Here is a 17993-nt window from a genome sequence, read left to right as displayed (position 1 = left end):
GAGAATCAGTGTGGGTATGGGGCAAGCGATATGAAAGACCTGGATACAAATCCCTGTTCTGCCATAATACCTGTGTGACCTTGGTCTAGTAATTTCCCTGGACCTCTGTAAAGAGAGAGTTGGCCAAACTGACCTCCAGGGAACCTTGTGGCAGAAAAGCAGTGATGTGAAACCAACAGTCTTTCCCCTTTTTTGTAACAAGCATGAGAAAAAGAGGAAAATGCCTACCTGACCCTTCTCCAAAATTCGCCCACACCCTGGAATCTCTGTTTACTTTAGGACTTGCCTCACATTTTGCTCCCTGTGTATTTCAGAAAGATGATTCGGAAGACTGCCCCATCGAACTGAGCAAAGTCCAGAGCGTCAAAATTGTGGCCAAGAAACGTAGGGACCGGAGTCTTCCCCGGGCCTTTGAAATTTTTACTGACAACAAGACCTATGTCTTCAAGGCCAAAGATGAAAAGAATGCGGAAGAGTGGCTTCAGTGTATTAATGTGGCAGTGGCTCAGGCCAAAGAAAAAGAGAGTCGAGAAGCCACCACCTACCTATAGCCAACCTTGCATGGGATAGCTCATTGCATCTTCTGCCAGACAACTGAAAGGGATACATTCAACCATCCCTGGAGTTCATTGCTAAATACCGGAGGGGCTATTGTTGGCAAGAAGTTGGTCACCAAAATGAACAAACTGGAATCTTTGAACAAGGTTGCTTAATGACGACAAGGAAAAGGGGCTTTTGAAATAAACTCTTGGTGTGGGAGCAGGAAATGGCAAGCACCAATGATTCAAGGACCTTTTGGACAATGTTGAATTCTTAAGAAAATACACCTAAAGTGGACTTGAGTTAATTTTCATCGATTCAACTTAGCAAACATTTACATGAAAGACACTGTTTTATGAACTGAGGGTAAGAAGAAACCACTCAATTAAATCTCAATAAATTTACATCTATGCAGGGATGGAAGGCAGGAGAAGGTGGGGGGATGCAACATGAACAAGGAGACATATATAACACAGTTGGAGTCCTAGCTGCCCTTTAGCACTCAGTTTAAGCTCCACCTTCTGTAAGAGATCTTCCCTGATCCCTCTTCATTTACTAAGGGTGTTCTTTACTGTCCCTCCCTGAAATTATTTTGTATTTACTTTTTAGTTAGTCTCTATAGTTTATATTTGCTCATCTATCTTCATGGACATACGCCGTGGACACCCCCCTATTAGGATTTTATTATCTGAATTTTGTCTCTGTATCTGCAATATAGTACTGGCATACAGGAGGCATTTTTAAAAGTGGTTATTAAATAGAGCTCTTGATACAAAAATAGACCATGATAGGAATAAAGAAAAACTCTAACCACATTGCTCAAGGAAAATTTGCAAAAGGGAGAGATCACTCTCAGACAGACGTTATTTAATTAGCTCTGGTTTATAGCTCCCCTGACACAGGAAAGAACTAATAAAACCCACCTTCTAATTATCAACTGTTTGAGAAAATGATCTCTAGAAATGGATTAATGGACACCAGAGGAAAAGCTGTCACTTAGAATGGTATTTCTGAGCTTATTCATGTTCCTTCTCCCTTCATGTCAATGTAGCTAATAGAGGATTAAACAGTCATCACACACAACCAAGTATATAATTGAATGTTCATCATTCTGAGATTTTTTTCCAGTTGCTTTAAGTTTATATATTTCAAGCAAGAGTTTATAGAATTGAATCAAAGCAGCAATTGAATTCAACAAGGACTGACCATATCACCCCCATTCAACAATTCAGTGGCTCCCAGTTTTGATTAGAAACAAATACAAAATCCCGTTTAGATTTTTAAGGCCCCTCCAATCTTTCCCGACTTCTGTCACTTTATACTTGTCCACATTTGCAATGATCCAGTGACTTGGCCTTCTCGTGGTTCCTTGCATAGGACACGCCATCTTTTGACTCTGTTCATTTCCAGTTGCCATCCCCCAAGCCTACAATTTGCCCCTCACCTCTATGTCCTGGTAGGTGGTAGATAATACACCATCTGCTACATATCGCCTTTCCCAGTCTAGTTCCTTAGCTGTATTTCCATTTACCTCATATGTATCAGTTTTATCATGCCATCTCCTCTAATAGATAGTGAATTCCTCAAGAGTAGTAACTGGTTTTGCCTTTTATCCCCTGTGCTGAAACCTAAGAAAGTGCCTAATCAATCAATATTTGTTGATTGACTGTCCCATGCTATATCCCAGAGTATAAGAAAGTATACCCACAGTAACATCAATGGTCCCTGACCTCTAGAATGTTATCTTGATAAAAATATCCCATTTTGAGGAATCCTTTATGCCCCATCAACACCATCTTCTTTTCCCCATGAAACTATAAATCTGAGCCAATACACATGAATTTTTAAAGATAATTTTCAATTTCTGTTTTTTAAAAAATCCTTCCCTGAAAAGCACATAGACTTTGTGTTTCTTTGTTGAAGAATCTATGAAATTAACTAAAGTAGTTCTAATCTCTAATAGCACAGTCCTAAATGTTGAAACCAGGATTGCTAACCCATATTAAGATGGTATTCAGTGACATTGCAGGCATTATTTATGATTCCAGTGCCAATAGAATGCTCAGGTCTTGACAAGGTAGAAAAATAGCAATGAAATCCTAGCAGTTTACTGATTTACAGAGAGAGAGAGAGAGAGAGAGAGAGAGAGTCATATGGAGACAATGGTCTTGCCAATTGAGACCATGAGAGAAACAATTCTTTCTGTGACTTATTACTAAGGATCTGTGATTTCATTACCAGACTGCCTCCACATTTTGGGCCAACACTAAGCTCCTTGTCTTTAAAGCAGATCTAGTGAGGAGTTCATGGGCAAAGTCTGAGTGAGAGTTCTGGTTTCACACTGATAGAAAGCATTTCCAAGTATCAGCTGGCTCCCCAGACAGCAGAATCAAACTATGGATCTCCAAATAATCAGCTCCCCTTTGGTATTTATTACTTGAATTCCTACTGCTGTGGCTGGCCAGGCTCAACTTGAGATCGGTCTATGTCCCAAGAGGAGGGTTGCCATTCTTGATCCTGATCTGGGCAGAGACTGCTTTTGTAAACATTTCTGAACCTTAAAACAAAATATTGGTTTGAATTAAGTTAGAACAGAAACTCAAGTGGTTCTCATTTTTATTTTCATTCTGAAATTTCTTTTTCATAGAAAGCCTGGGGCAACTTACTTAATGGAAGTGAGGACCTGAGCCCCAACTCCCTTCAAACCTAAATTCAAATGCCAGACCTATAACAGCCTTCCTGATCTTCCCCATCATTTTCCCTACTGCTCCCCAAAGTTATCCTGCATTCCTTTATCTTTGGGCACCTCGTGTGTCTTTCCCTAATAGAATACAAGTTTTTGATGGTAGAAATTAAATGAAGGCAGTGATCTCCACTATACCCCCAAATTACTTTGTAATTCCTTATCTGTATGTATACTGCTCCACTTGAATATTGTTATCATGAGAATAGCATTGGGTATACTTTTGTCCAATGCAGGCTTTCCCTAGTTGGGAACACAATAGCAAGTTCCCAGATGGAGACAGAAGGAAAGACACATGGGGAATACTAGATTCCTGAATTAATTAGGCTGATTTTCTGTGTGCAAGGCCCCACAATATAATCAGTAACTTATTACCAATTCCTGATCTCTCGGGGTCCAAGGTCAGCCTTGGAAACCTCTCACTGAGATACTTTTAACTCTTTTTTCCCTTCCCCTGGCTCTCCCCTAGGAATGACAGAATTGGAACCATCACTAAAGGGGAAAAAAAGCCCCAGATCCCTATTCAAGCATGCAGGGTAACACAATATCAAAGATAGGACAGATTTCATTGTTCCTGGCAGTAAAAGCCAAGAAATCATACTAGAACCCATAAATAGTCAACTTAACTTTCCTTTGGTGAATGTCCCTTTACTCAGAGGCCTCTTCAGATGTTTCAAATGTACGGTATCTCACTAAGTATGAGGGCTCCTTTTTAGAGGAAAAAATTGAGAGTCTCTAAAGAAAGGATTCTCAAACTGGGATTTTGGAACTAAGTTTTCTTTTGTTTTATTAAATATTCTAACATGACAAAAAGAAGGATAATGACCCCTTCTATAGAGAGTCAGGTCCCTCCTCTAGACCTTCACAGTCCAGACGGTTCACTGTACCCCTAAAGAACTAATTCTGTACACTTCACACTTCTCCACAATTATTCCTTCTCTGGACAGAATCATGTGGACAAACTGAGAAATGCCAGCATCCTTTCTTTGCTTAACCTTGTCTTAAATCCTTCCATTGCTTACTTCCCTTTCCTAGTAGAGAAATACTAAAGCCCTTCTTAGACTTATTGTACTTTCTCTGATGCTGTTTATAATAAATAAACAAACTGAAAAATCATCATATCAGTTGCTCAGACATTTTCCCCAGTGCTAGAGACCTAGGCTGGTTTTACCATTCAAAAGATAATGGCAAATTAAATTTGGTCATTCCTAAAAGGTCAAAGTCAAGTCAGATCTACACATTATCTACCCATCATCACCAATGGAAAACCATATTCCAAGAAAAGGGTCCCAAGGATTTGTAGCACTGACTAGGTCATGTTATAGAATGGCTTTGGACCTCAACAAAGTGTCTTTTGTGTTTTTTTTTTCCATTCTCCTCTTCCTTCTTGTATTCCCTACTCCCTCTGGATATCCGCAAGTCCCAAGGGGCTCCATTTTATCCATCTTTCTCCCCACTCTGGCATGTCCCCTGAATATGTCTTTTTGACCAGACACCTTTCCTGATCCTCCTGCCTCTGCCCCCTCTGTTAAAGCTTATTTCTCTTGTCCTATTCATTCAAGGATCTTCTGCGATTAAATATATTTTCTCTATTGTATAGTTCAATGTGGGGCCCCTTCTTTATAGTATATGGACTTTTAATAGACATCTTCAACATATTAGGGCCCAAGTATTAAGTAGTTTGAAAATTCTGGTACCACAAAAGAGTAAATAGCAGTAGATTTGAGAGGAGCAAAGTTCCTCTGATTCTACCACATAGGCAGCTGTCCACTCTCTCTCTACTCATAAGGTCAATCCCACTGTGGATAGCCCTGGGAATGTTACCCATGCATATATGCCTCATGGGTTTAAGCTAAATGAGACTTTGCTTCCAATTTCCACATCATATCAACAAAAAAACAAAATTTGAGAACACAATTTCTATGAAATTTTACAACTTTCTTGAGCATTTTTCCATAAAATGATACTCAGGACACATTGTACTAATTAATGTAGTTTCCTTCTGTTAGGAAACTGCTTCTTGAACTTTATAATACTTAGAACAAAAACACATTTTCACTGTCCTTTAACAACAAAATTATTTGAGTTCCATCGAAAACAATGTTTAAATGAATTCATAACTTGGCAAAAGAAATTGTGTTTGTGTGTGTGTGTGTGTGTGTGTGTGTGTGTGTGTGTGTGGAGTGGGGAGAGAGAAAGAACTTTAAGGTTTGTAAAATACTCTACATATTATCTCATTTGATCCTTACAACAATCTGGAGGGTAGGTGCTATTATTTTCACAGATGGGGAAACTAAGGCAAACAGAGATCAACTGACTTACCAGGGTCACACAGCTAGTAAGTGCCTAAGGTGGGATTTGAACTCATGATTGCCTGATACTATCTGGCAAACTACTCACATGTCACCTAGCTTCCCTTTTTAAAAAGCTAATCAAATAAGAAAGCCCTTTAGAAAGGTCCTCCAGAAGAGTATTGTGAGGGAGGGGATGGACAGAGCTTGAGTAAGGAGGATTAATTAGAGTTGCTTGTTTTGCTTGGGGAGGGGTTGAGATTGAGTAGACATAATGGGGTTTTTTGTTGTTGTTTTAGCTTGCTTTATAAACATTCCTCACATTTAAAAAAAGTAATATTTATATGTATATTTAATATAGATATATGCATCTACAGTCTAGATATAGATACATTATGCATCATATATTTTTTGTTCACTTTGAAAATAAAGTATTAGAAAATTGGAAAAAATAGAGTATTGTGCAAAAATATGTAAGATTTTTTTAAAACATGAAGTTCATACATAGACTTGATGAAATCAAAATATAGATGTCTACATATATATATCCATGTCTACACATGTTGCAGCTACAAAGGACAAAGATGGGTAATCTTGTGGGAGTAGTTTGTTCAGGACCATAGAGAGAATGTTAAAATGAAACAACCCCCAAAAGAGGTCTTAGGAGGCAGTGGGGCATCCAAGGATTACCCAAAGAAGTGGTGCCCATCCCAGGTGGTCATAAATGTGTGGCAATCAGTCCTTTTTTTGTCATCTGCCTCATGTCTGCACAAAAAGTCTGTGTGCACATGTAAGCCTATGGACAGTACATGAATTACATTCATATGTGTGCTGCAATGTATGTGGATAATTTATGGGGTATGTCTATAAATACATATACCCCCCCTTGTGGGTATTCTACCACTTAGAAATATAGGACAGGCCAGGGTTCTATGGTGACAGGAGAAATTCTATGAGGGGTCTACATGATCTGAAAAGACCAAAATTTCCCTCTATGCACTAGAATGCTTTGGGGAGTATTCAGTTCTCTCTTTCCTCAGTCTATGGTATGCAAATAAAAGAGAGGGGTTGGTTTAAATATCTTTTCTCAGAAGAAAGAAAATAAGGTTTCTGCTTTCCCAACTAGTTCATAAATACCAAGATTAAAACAGGGAATAGATTCAAAGGGTTATCTTTTTTTTTTTAGACAAAACCACCCGTAGTGTATTCTACTGAAATGAAATTTAATCATTCAGGCTAACACAGAGCTTTGTTTATGTGTGTATCTCCTTACTACTAATAGAAGTATCATTTAAATTAGGATAGACATATATATATATATATATATATATATATATATATATATATATATATATATATAATTTACATGTGTATGTGAGGAAGTGTACGTATATTAATACATGAGTGTCTATATTTATATAGATAGATTGCATGCTCACATACAAATCCTTTTTATCCAAGTTTCATCTCCTTTCATACCCATTTCTCCTGCCTTTTTATAGGCAATCAGTGACATAATGGATAGAGTACCAGATCTGAACTAAGGAAGACTTGAACTTGAATTGTTTTTAATTTTTTCAACATATATACACATCTATGTGTGTGTGCATGTAATATTATTTATATGTTTATATATTTATACATATATCTATATGTTTAAACACTTGGGTTTGTTCACATTCATTCGCCTTCTTTATTTTTGTTTTTTGTTTGTTTGTTTGTATTTTTAGGTTTTTGCAAGGCAAATGGGGTTAAGTGGCTTGCCTAAGGCCACACAGCTAGGTAATTATTAAGCGTCCGAGGCCGGATTTGAACCCAGGTACTCCTGACTCCAAGGCCAGTGCTTTATCCACTACGCCACCTACCGGCCCTGCCTTCTTTATTTTCACATAATCTAACCCTTCAAAAGGAAGAAGCCCCAGGAGCAGTTAGGTGGCACAGTGGATAGAGTACCGACCTGGAGTCAGGAGTACCTGAGTTCAAATCCGGCCTCAGACGCTTAATAATTACCTAGCTGTGTGGCCTTGAGCAAAAAAGGAAGAAACCTCTTGAAGGCAGGCACTGTTTTATTTTTGTCTTGGTATGGCCAGCTAGCACCATGTCTTACACATAACAGGCACATGGTCAATGTCCATTGGGGTCAGAGGCTCCCCAATTCTCACCGTGAGAGCTCTCCTTCCTCCAACATCAACAGATCCCCAGACCACACACCACATAGTCATCACAAGGGTGACCGTCACAGTCTTCCCAGCACAATGGGATCTATCTAAGCTTGTACCTTAGTGCCCTAGCCTGGGAGCACACAGAAGAGTTTGTTAGGACTTCCCTCAATATGTTCATTAATATATAGTAAGCCTCCTCTAATAACGGGAGGTTCCAGACCTGGGACTGTCTTTTAGGGAGGCCCTTGAATACTTCAGGAACCAAGGTCCCATGGGTGCTCCTCAAGGTGGACTCGGCTCATGTGGAATTGTGTTATATGATAAATGCCATTGCAGTGAAGCTCCACTGTAATCAAGGAATTGGCAGGAAATAAAGATGTCATGCAAAGTGAAGCCAGTTATTCAAAGAAATTAAATTAAGAACAAAGAAAGGAAGCTGATCTTTTCAAATCTAGGATGTTTACAGGCTCACTTCTTTCTGTCTATTACAGATGGCCTGTCTAATATATTTATAAGTAGAATACATGTGGGCATACAAATATCAAATGTACATCCCTTAGGCAATAGTATACAATACTATAGATGCAGTATAAAATATATATAAAAATACCTTATTTGTCTCAGGTTCTTCGTCTGTAAAATGAACTGGAGAAGGAAATGCAAACCATTCCAGTATCTTGGCCAAGAAAACCCCAAATGGGGGTCACAGAAAGTTGGACAGGACTGAAACAACTAAAGAACACCAAATTGATTCTCCTTGGAGATGAGGGTGGTAGAGGAGCTCACTCCTCTCCCATCTACCTCTTTCCTTTACAGGAATGCATACTAATGGGTCACAAAATTGAGGGAGCAGCTCTAAATCAGAGACATAGGCCAAAACTTCTCCTTTCCAGGAAGCTACAAACCAGCTAAACTTTCTATCTTGCTGTTTTTCATGAAAAACATTCCATCCTCTGTTTCCATGCCTTTCTGCCTCATTGTGCCCTCAAAATTCAGATTTTAGCATTTCCTAGATGAAGTTTTTCCTAACCCCCCCCCCAACAGCTAGGGTTTTTTTTTTTCACTTAATGTTTCTATTTCCCAGAGCCTAACATAATAAAAACTCAGTACTTTTCTTCCTTCCTTCTTTCCTTCTTTTCTTCTTTCCTTCCTTCCTTCCTTCCTTCCTTCCTTCCTTCCTATCTATCTATTTATTCATTACTAAGCTTAACATTTCCCTCTGGTAGGTACATTGCTGATCCTCATAAAATATCCCCCTCTAGAGCAAAACTGTAGAATTGTTGGGGCCGGTGGGGGGGGGGGGGCAGGTTATTGAAAGCATTCTAAAACCAAAGCCAAAAGATCCCAAGTGTCCTGGTAGTCTCACTAGAATTAGGAGAAATAGCTCACTAGCTGGTCAAATCAAGATTTGAACTCCCAGGTCCTAGATTCAGGGTAAATGATTTCATTTCTCCCTCAATGAAGATTTAGATTCAGAATTCAGGATGTCACCATCTTTAAAGTATAAAAGCCTTCATTGCGCTCATGGATTAAAACTCCATTCGGGCATTCCTGCTCAGGGACACACTGGTTGCCTTGACCTGGCTTGCCACATTGAGGAGGGTTGTTCGGACTTTTAATGAAGCAGCCAGGCATGGTGGAAAGATTGTTGGATCTAGAGACTGAGAAGCTGAGTTCAAATCTCATCTTTGCCGTTGACCAGCTAGCTCTTTAACCTTGGGCAAAACTCTTCCTTTCTCTGGCTCTTAGTTTCTCCACCTATCAAGTTGGGGAACAAGATCTTTAAGGATTCCACCAGCTCGAAATCTTTGATCCAACGTCCATCTTTCTGGCCCAGCCCTTTGGATTTGGCTCATTAAAGAGTGGCTGGAGAGGTCAGACTAACAGGATGGTAGGCAGTAGGAAGTTGATCAGATCCATTTTTTTCTCTAAGAGAAAGACTGTGGTCACATGGGCTCTCTACTTGGTTTCTGGTCAGATATAATTAGAAAGACCTCAAAGACAGTATATTATTATCATTATGATTATAAATCATAATAAATAACAATAATTGTTGTAGTTATTATCACTACCATTATAGCATACTCACTAGCTACTAGGCACTTTGTTGAGTACTTAAAAATATTCTCATTTAATCCTTACGACAACCACCCTGAGCAGTAGTATTTTCCCCATCTAACAATCAAGGAAAACGAGGCAGGAAGAGGTTAAGTGACTTGTGCAAGGCCAGTAAATGTCTAAGATGGACTCAGGTTGAACTTGGGTCTTCCTGACTCCAGGCCCAGCACTCAGCACAGGGCCGCCTCACCACCCATCTTTGGATAGCAAGGATCAGTTTTTATGTAGAAGCTTGGTGAAGCCAATTGTGTGAACAAGATTAGTCCTCCCTCAGTGGAGTGCCCTTTCCCCAAGGAGATTTAAAAAGCAAAGGTTGAAAAACTTCCTCCCCCAGAGGATCACAGTCATATGGATTTAAGGTTCAACTAAAGTTGATGTACTTGACATGGGGACTGTGATTAATTTTTTTAAAAAGTATTATGGTGGGGCAGCTGGGTGGCACAGTGGATAGAGCACCAGCCCTGGAGTCGGGAGGACCTGAGTTCAAATTCAGCCTCAGACACTAATTACCTAGCTGTGTGGCCTTGGGCAAGCCACTTAACCCCATTGCCTTGCAAAAACCAAAAAAAAAAAAATTATGGTGATTATATTTCAACACAGTCGTTTTCCTTTGTAAGCATGAACATTATTTTATTCCTTTAAGAATATTATTCTAGGGGCTTCTAGGTGGCGCAGTGGATAGAGCACCAGTCCTGGAGTCAGGAGGACCTGAGTTCAAATCCAGCCCTAGACAGTAATAATTACCTAGCTGTGTGGCCTTAGGCAAGCCACTTAACCACATTGCCTTGCAAAAACCTAATATATATATATGTATATACATATATATATATAAATAAAACAATAGTATTCTAAGAAGGGATCCATAAGCTTCTCCAGTCAAAAGGGTTCTACAGTCACAAAACAAGCTTTTACAGAGGAAGAAACTAAGGCACAGAACTACACAAATAAATGGTACAGACAAATTTTGAATCTCCAACTGTAAATCCTTTCCATTTTATCCTATTCCTTTCACATCTTTATTTCCCTGTTCTTCTCAAGTTTGAAACCTTTGTTCCAAGAAAGCAAAGAGCTAGGGAGGTTTTGTCTCTACTTTCATTCTGGTTTAAAGAATATTTGGGGTGGGGGAATAGTCAGTGCATCAGATCCAGTGAGCAGACCATTCTGAAAACAGTCTTGACTTTGTTTTCTTCTACCACTAATGAGATGGAGACACAGCTTGTTTTGAGTTTCAAACTTCTGGAAGGGGCAGACTCAGGGGAGATGTGTGGAAATGAAGAGCCTCTCAGGCTTCAGTCATGGTAACAGTAAGAGAAGGAGGCTTTGGTTGAACAGTTCAAGAGGTGAAAAGGAAATGTAAAGACAGGATGAAAATAGTCCTGGGACAGAGGGTCCTGTCATTAAGGAGATTGCAGGTATCAAGAGACCTAACTGAGGATACAATGAAATTTAAGCACTTTAGCTTCATGGAGGCAAGAAACTGAGACCTGGTCTCTTTGTTTGTCCAAACCAAAATTCATTGTAGTGAATGAATAATGTGAAAGCCCCTTTCTTTCATCAATGTATCTTGTGAACGTGTTTGTATCTTATAATCTTAGAGATTGCTTGGAACATTAAGAAACCAAAGGATTTGCCCACAATACAACTGGATTGTCTGAAATAAAACTTGAACCCAGGTCTATCCTGACTTCAGGATCAGCTACCTAGTCACCATGCTATATGTTCCTCCTCTCCTTTGAGGATAGTTCAAGATAACTTTATTCTCCCCTAGCAGTGAGAGGATGATGATGGTGGTGATATTGATGGTGACATGTTTATGGAAGACAGAGAAAGAGACAGAGAGAGAGAGACAGACTCCTATAACTTACTACAGATTTGATACATCTTGTGAAGGAGAAGAAAACTATGAATTTATTCCATAATTCTGTATTTTCGTGATTAAAACCAGCACAGCAATATTCTCTCCCCATCACTTTAAGAATTTATTTAAAAAAAAAGAATTTATTGTACCACTATTGTTCTATTAGAAACCAAGTGGGATGGGATTTCAGAGAAGCCTGGAAAGACTTGCATGAACTGATGCTGAGCAAGATGAGCAGAACCAGAAGAATATTGTATACCCTAACAGCAACATGGGGTAATGATCAGCCTTGATTGACCTGTTCATTCCATCAGTGCCACAGTCAGAGATAAATCTGGAGAATCTGTGGCAGAGAAGGAACTGTTGCGTTTAAACAAAGACCAAAGACAACTACCTTCAATTTAAAACAGAAAAATGTGTCTTATGTACTACATAATTTTGCTATCTCTAATATTTTATTTTTTCCTCAAGGATATGATTTTTCTCTCAACACATTCAATTTTGATCAATGTATAGTAGTGAATAAAGCACCGGCCTTGGAGTCAGGAGGATCTGGGTTCAAATCCGATCTCAGACACTTAATAATTACCTAGCTGTGTGGCCTTGGGCAAGCCACTTAACCCCATTTGCCTTGCAAAAACCTAAAAAAAATGATAGGTAGAAACTACTATTGTATATAATCGGAAAACAAAATATTTATTTAAAAAAAGAATATACTGTACTAAGAACTGAAATGAGATCCTAAATTTGAGCTAATCATTCAGATGTCATTCAACTCTCTTCAAACATTGCCAATATTTACTATCTTTCTATTTGCCTGGGTGTCTCCAACCTCAACCCATTCATATTCATTGAATTTCATCTAACAACACTTCTGTTAGTATCTCTAGGACACCCTGCTTTGTGATAAGAAAAAAGACTCTAGCCATTGAATGTTTAATTCTTCATAACCCCCCCCCCATTTCTGTCAATGGTGCCACCACTTCTGACCTAGGGCTGCAACCTCAGAACCATCTCAACTCCTCATCCTCACTCTCCACAACATTCAGTTGTCTAGTTTCCCATTTCTACCTCCACGGCATCTCTGGCATCTGTCCCTTCCTTTCCATTCATACGATCACCTCTCTAATTCAGGATTCAGTCACCTCTCCCCAGACAATTGCAATGGTTTGCTCAGTTTACCTGCCTAAAGTCTTTCCCCTTCTCTCAATCTAAGAATCCTTTTATCCAGTTGCCAAAGTGATAGTCCTAAACAGAGGTATATTGGCTCTTATCCCAGCTCAATAAACACCAGTGACTCCCTTTTGTTTCTAGGATTGAATACAAATGTTAGACATATAAAACCTCTGCAATATGGCCTCAGTCCACCTCTCTGCTGCCTTAGACATAATTCACTTTCACACACTCTACAATCCAGTTAAGGGCCCTTCATTGTTATTTACTGTGTCTATTGATACCACTTCCTGTTCTGTGCTCAGGAAATCACTTTGGAGCAGCTTCATTTCTAAATGAGTCCTTCCTAAAAAGAGGGGTTAGACATTTTTTCTCACATTTATAGCTCTAAAACCTCTCCCCCTCATGTTATGCCCCAGCGAAAATTTTACTTATATAACCTACAATGTGGATCGTATGAATGAGACATGGGATAAATAGTTTACTCCTACACACAAAAGAAATGCGAAACATACAGAATTCATTAAAAGAATTCCTTAAAAACAGAATTTGGTATTTAACATAACTGCTGTTAGAACCTGTTTAGAGATTCATACTCAAACTTCATTGGAACATAAAACAATTTCCAAGAGTTCCTTACCAAAATGAAATCACAGGGGCAAGTGGGAAGAGGGAGGGGAGAACCTACTGTGCTACTGAAGCAGCTAGGCTGTACATGGTTAGAGCTCTAGGCCTAGGAGCAAGAAGACCTGAGTTCAAATTCAGCCTCAGACAATGGCTATGTAACCTTGGGCAAGTTCCTTAGTCTCTGTATGCCTCAGTTTCCTCAATTGTAAAATGAGGAGAATAATGGTATTGATCTGCCAGGATTATTGTGAGGGGAGAATAATGGGATATTTGTAAAGCATTTTGAGAAACTTAAAGAGCTACATAAATGCTACATATTATTCAGTTTATGACTGGAGATACAAAGACAAAAATGAAACAGCCCCTGCCCTCAAAGAGCTTACATTCTACCTGGGAGAAGGAGCAGAATGAACACACACACACACACACACACACACACACACACACACCACACACTTTAGGCCAAGATCTGTACCATAATTTGTAAAAGAAACTCTACTAATGAAAATAATGACTATTCTACAATATATATAGCCTTTAGAGAATTTCCTGAACTGCCAACAGATAAGTGACTCCTAAACTTGTAAAATTACAAGGGGTTAGAAGCTGGACTTGAATCTAGACTGTCAGACAGTTGCCATCCTTCTATCTACTACAGCAGACACGTCAAACATGTATGGTCCTGGGGCGGCTAGGTGGCACAATGGATACAGTCAGGAGGACCTGAGTTCAAATCTGGCCTCAGACACGTAATAATTACCTAGCTGTTGGCCTTGGACAAGCCACTTAACCCCATTGCCTTGCAAAAAAACCTAATATATGTATATATATGTATATATGTATGTATGTATATGTATATATATATATGGTCCCCAGTGTTCCAAATATGGCCTGAAACTGATTAAAATGCAATAACAAAACAAAATACAATACAATAAAACATAGATAATATTAATATGTGACTTTCTAAGTCAATATCTGGCCTGAAAGGATTATTTTAAATAGTTAGCCTCTTTCCATTTGAGTTTGATACCACAGTATGGACAGACAATTCTCAGATTGTTTCCTTATTCTTTAATTTATTAATATCTCTCCCCCAAAACGTTTACTCAGATCTAAAAAAATATATAAACATTGGATGCTAATTGAAAAAAAGAATCTAACAACTCCTTAACTATCAACAAATTTCTTTTCAACTCAATGCAATATTAGAGCAAAATTTCTAATTGGTTTCCTGGACAAAACTTTAGCAACTGTGAAAGGATCAAACCCTTTGTGGACTTCAGAATTATCCCAGTGCTACAGTAGCAATGAAACAGTGTTCATCCATAGTGAAAAATGCCCTACTAGGGTTTCCTACTGTTATGTACAATAGACAGTCTCATAATGGCTGGTCAAAAACCCAGACATTTTAGGTCTTTTACTAATGAAGAAGAATGAAGAAATAAATGCAAGAAATCCAATGAAAAATGATTCACCGATGAACCCCTTAAGTCTGCCCTGAGAATGAATAAGATCAAACTACTCACTACAAAATCACAAGAGTGGAAGTCAAGACATTTTCCTGATGTGAAGAAAATGAGCATCCTGGAGAGGAATAAAGACTCAAATTTAAGCACTCTTCTGAAGAGATCAGGGCAGGAAAAAGGTGGGGGGGGGTAGTGTGAGATGAAAACACAGCCCTGGCCCATTGCAAAAAATGGACCCCATCCATAGTCAACAAGAAATAACAAACCAGTCTTTTGAAATTATTCCAACTGAGACTCTGACCTTTCAATTTTGCCAAATAAATAAGGTTTGTCTTGAAGATCTCCCTGTTCTTTCTCATTTAAACCTTATCCCCTTTGGTGCTACTGCCAAGGACACACAGGCTCCCTGTTCTGATGTCCCAGTGGGATCTGTCCTTCTTGCAGAGTACCCCATGCTGGAAACTTTTCATTTCCATGCTTCTCCTCACCAAAGCTTACCTGGGTCATGTCCAGAGGTAGATGGACCAGTCTGGAGATACTATAATAAGTTAGGCATGAACTGATGAAAAAATGTCAATAAGGTTGACAATAAAAGGATCAGTGCCAGAGACTTGGAGGTTCACAAATAATATCACATAGTGGGAACTCAATAAGCTTGTTGTTTTTGTTTGATTTGGCATAGGACACGAGGTTGGAGGAAAATAGAAGTTTTGAGTTTGAGAATCTGGCATAATGATGGTGTTAATGAAAGAAAAAGAAAACTTATAAGAAGGGGACCATTTGTAGGTGGTATGAAAAGTGTGTTATTAACTATATTGTGTTTGAGGGGATGGCAGACACCACATCCAAAATGAAGCATCTGGGCAGGAAAACAGAAATATATAATTCAACAGGAAGAAGGGAAGGAAGGAAGGGAGGAAGGAAGGAGGGAGAAAGGGAGGAAGGAAGACGGAAGAAGGGAGAGAGAGAGAGAGGGAGGGAGGGAGGGAGGGAGGGAGGAAGGAAGGAAGGAAGGAAGGAAGGAAGGAAGGAAGGAAGGAAGGAAGGAAGGAAGGAAGGGAGGGAGGGAGGGAGGGAGGGAGGGAGGGAGGGAGGGAAGGAGGGAAGGAAGGAAGGAAGGGAGGAAGGAAGGGAGGGAGGGAGGGAGGGAGGGAGGGAGGGAGGGAGGGAAGGAAGGAAGGAAGGAAGGAAGGAAGGAAGGAAGGAAGGAAGGAAGGAAGGAAGGAAGGAAGGAAGGAAGGAAGGAAGGAAATTCAATTTGGAAAAGAGCCCTAATAGAGATAGTGGAAATGCCTATCATAGAAGCAAGTGCTTGCTTTACATTCCACCATCTGGCACCTGCCTACCATGACAATCAGATTCCATGATATTTCCATTTACAAATTCTGCATCCCATACAAACTGGGTTACTAGCCATGTTATGAACTTTATAGCTCATCTCTAGACACTGACAAAAGTCATTTTACACATCTGAATCATACTTTTTTCCTCATCTTTATCTCTTAGAAACTTTATCTTCCTTAAAAGCTCAACTTAGATCCTAGCTTTGCCCAGTCACCTCAAATGTTCCTTCCCTTTGCCCTCTTCAGTGTGGCTTGTTCTGAATAGTAATGTGGATTCAAATCCTTCTTCTCAAACATATTGACCATGAAATTTTAAGATAATCCCTTAACCTCTCTTTGCCCAAGGTAACTCTCTAAGATTATTTTGAGGAAAACTTTCTCTCTGCTTTTAATAGAAGTAGTTTCTATTTGAGGAGTTCTCCATATTCACAAACTCACAGAAGAGGACAGCAAGAGATGGATTACCCATGGAAAAGTTCTTGCAGTCTCTTCTCCTATCAAATAGATGCAAATTTCTGCTCAGATAGAGACCCTCAAGTAAAAAGGAACATAAAGAAAATTATGCCAACACCATCCTCAATTTGCCTTGTGCATTAGTGTCAATATTTTGTTTTGTTTTGTTTTAATAAATTGAAACCATCAGCAAAGCTAAAGGTGTGATCATGTGCAGAGTGATGGGAGAAAGGCAGGTAAGTTCTGGAGTTTAAAGGGAAAGAGGTAGGTTCTGAAGAATTCTTATCTCATAAGTATTATTCAAAGGAGGTGAGGAAGGGAAGAACAAGAGCCTAGCAGAAATTAAACACCAAGAATGGGGGGGGCATCTAGGTGATGCAGTAGATAGAGCACCAACCCTGGAGTCAGGAAGATCTGAGTTCAAATGTGACCTCAGACACTTAATAATTGCCTAGCTGTGTGACCTTGAACAAGTCACATAACCCCATTGCCTTAAATAAATAAAATTTAAAAATAATAATTAAAAAAGACAGCAAGAATGTGCCAAAGGCCAAGTCTGTACCATATTGTTGCTCTCTCCAGAGTCTATAATCTTGGCGTCAAAGAGATCTGACTCCCGCAAGTCAACTGAAGTTTTCCTGATGCTTTGACAAAAACCTTATACAATATCAAGAACTTGTCCAACCTCACTTTCTATTACAAGTGGAGACCAGAAGTCCCTACTAATCTAAAACCTTTCCAGAAAAAAAAATAAGATAACCAGTTTAAAATCAGACTGAAGAAATACAAAAATAGAGACTAATCTAATTTTCTTTCATTAGAATGTGTATCAGGACATAGACATAAAAAACAATACTATAAGCAAATTAGAAGATCAAAGACTAGTTTCCCTGTCAGATCTATGGAAAGGGGAACAGTTTATGACTAAGGAAGAGTTGGAGAACATCACCAAAAACCAATTAGATGATTTCGATTACATTAAATTAAAAAGCTTTTGCACAGATAAAACCAATGTAACCATGATCAAAAGAAATGTAGTAAATTGGGAAACAATCTTTACAACTAATGATTCTGACAAAGGACTCATTTCTAAAATATACAGAGAACTGAGTCATATTTTTAAAACAAAAAGCCATTCCCCAATTGACAAATGGTCAAAGGCAATTTACAGATGAGATCAAAGTAATCCATAGCCATATGAAAAAAATGCTCTAAA

At 39.0% G+C, this 17993-nt stretch overlaps 1 protein-coding gene and 1 long non-coding RNA gene across 5 annotated transcripts in view; one reads left to right on the top strand and one right to left on the bottom strand.

Annotated features, from left to right (window-relative positions):
- Positions 1-6821, top strand: part of VEPH1 (ventricular zone expressed PH domain containing 1) — a 199281-nt gene extending 192460 nt beyond the window's left edge. For all 3 annotated transcript variants that reach the window (XM_074190815.1, XM_074190816.1, XM_074190817.1), the window contains exon 14: positions 315-6821. In XM_074190815.1, the coding sequence (XP_074046916.1) occupies positions 315-551 (237 nt within the window). In that variant the 3' untranslated portion in view covers positions 552-6821. The remainder of the gene's footprint in view (positions 1-314) is intronic.
- LOC141490668 (uncharacterized) overlaps positions 1-17993 on the bottom strand; it is a 127842-nt gene that overhangs the window by 55420 nt on the left and 54429 nt on the right. The window lies entirely within an intron of this gene.

Source organism: Macrotis lagotis, chromosome 6, assembly GCF_037893015.1.
Source record: "Macrotis lagotis isolate mMagLag1 chromosome 6, bilby.v1.9.chrom.fasta, whole genome shotgun sequence".
Taxonomy (NCBI): domain Eukaryota; kingdom Metazoa; phylum Chordata; class Mammalia; order Peramelemorphia; family Peramelidae; genus Macrotis; species Macrotis lagotis.
The sequence above is the reverse complement of the archived record's forward strand: the minus strand, read 5'-3'. Positions and strand labels throughout refer to the sequence as shown.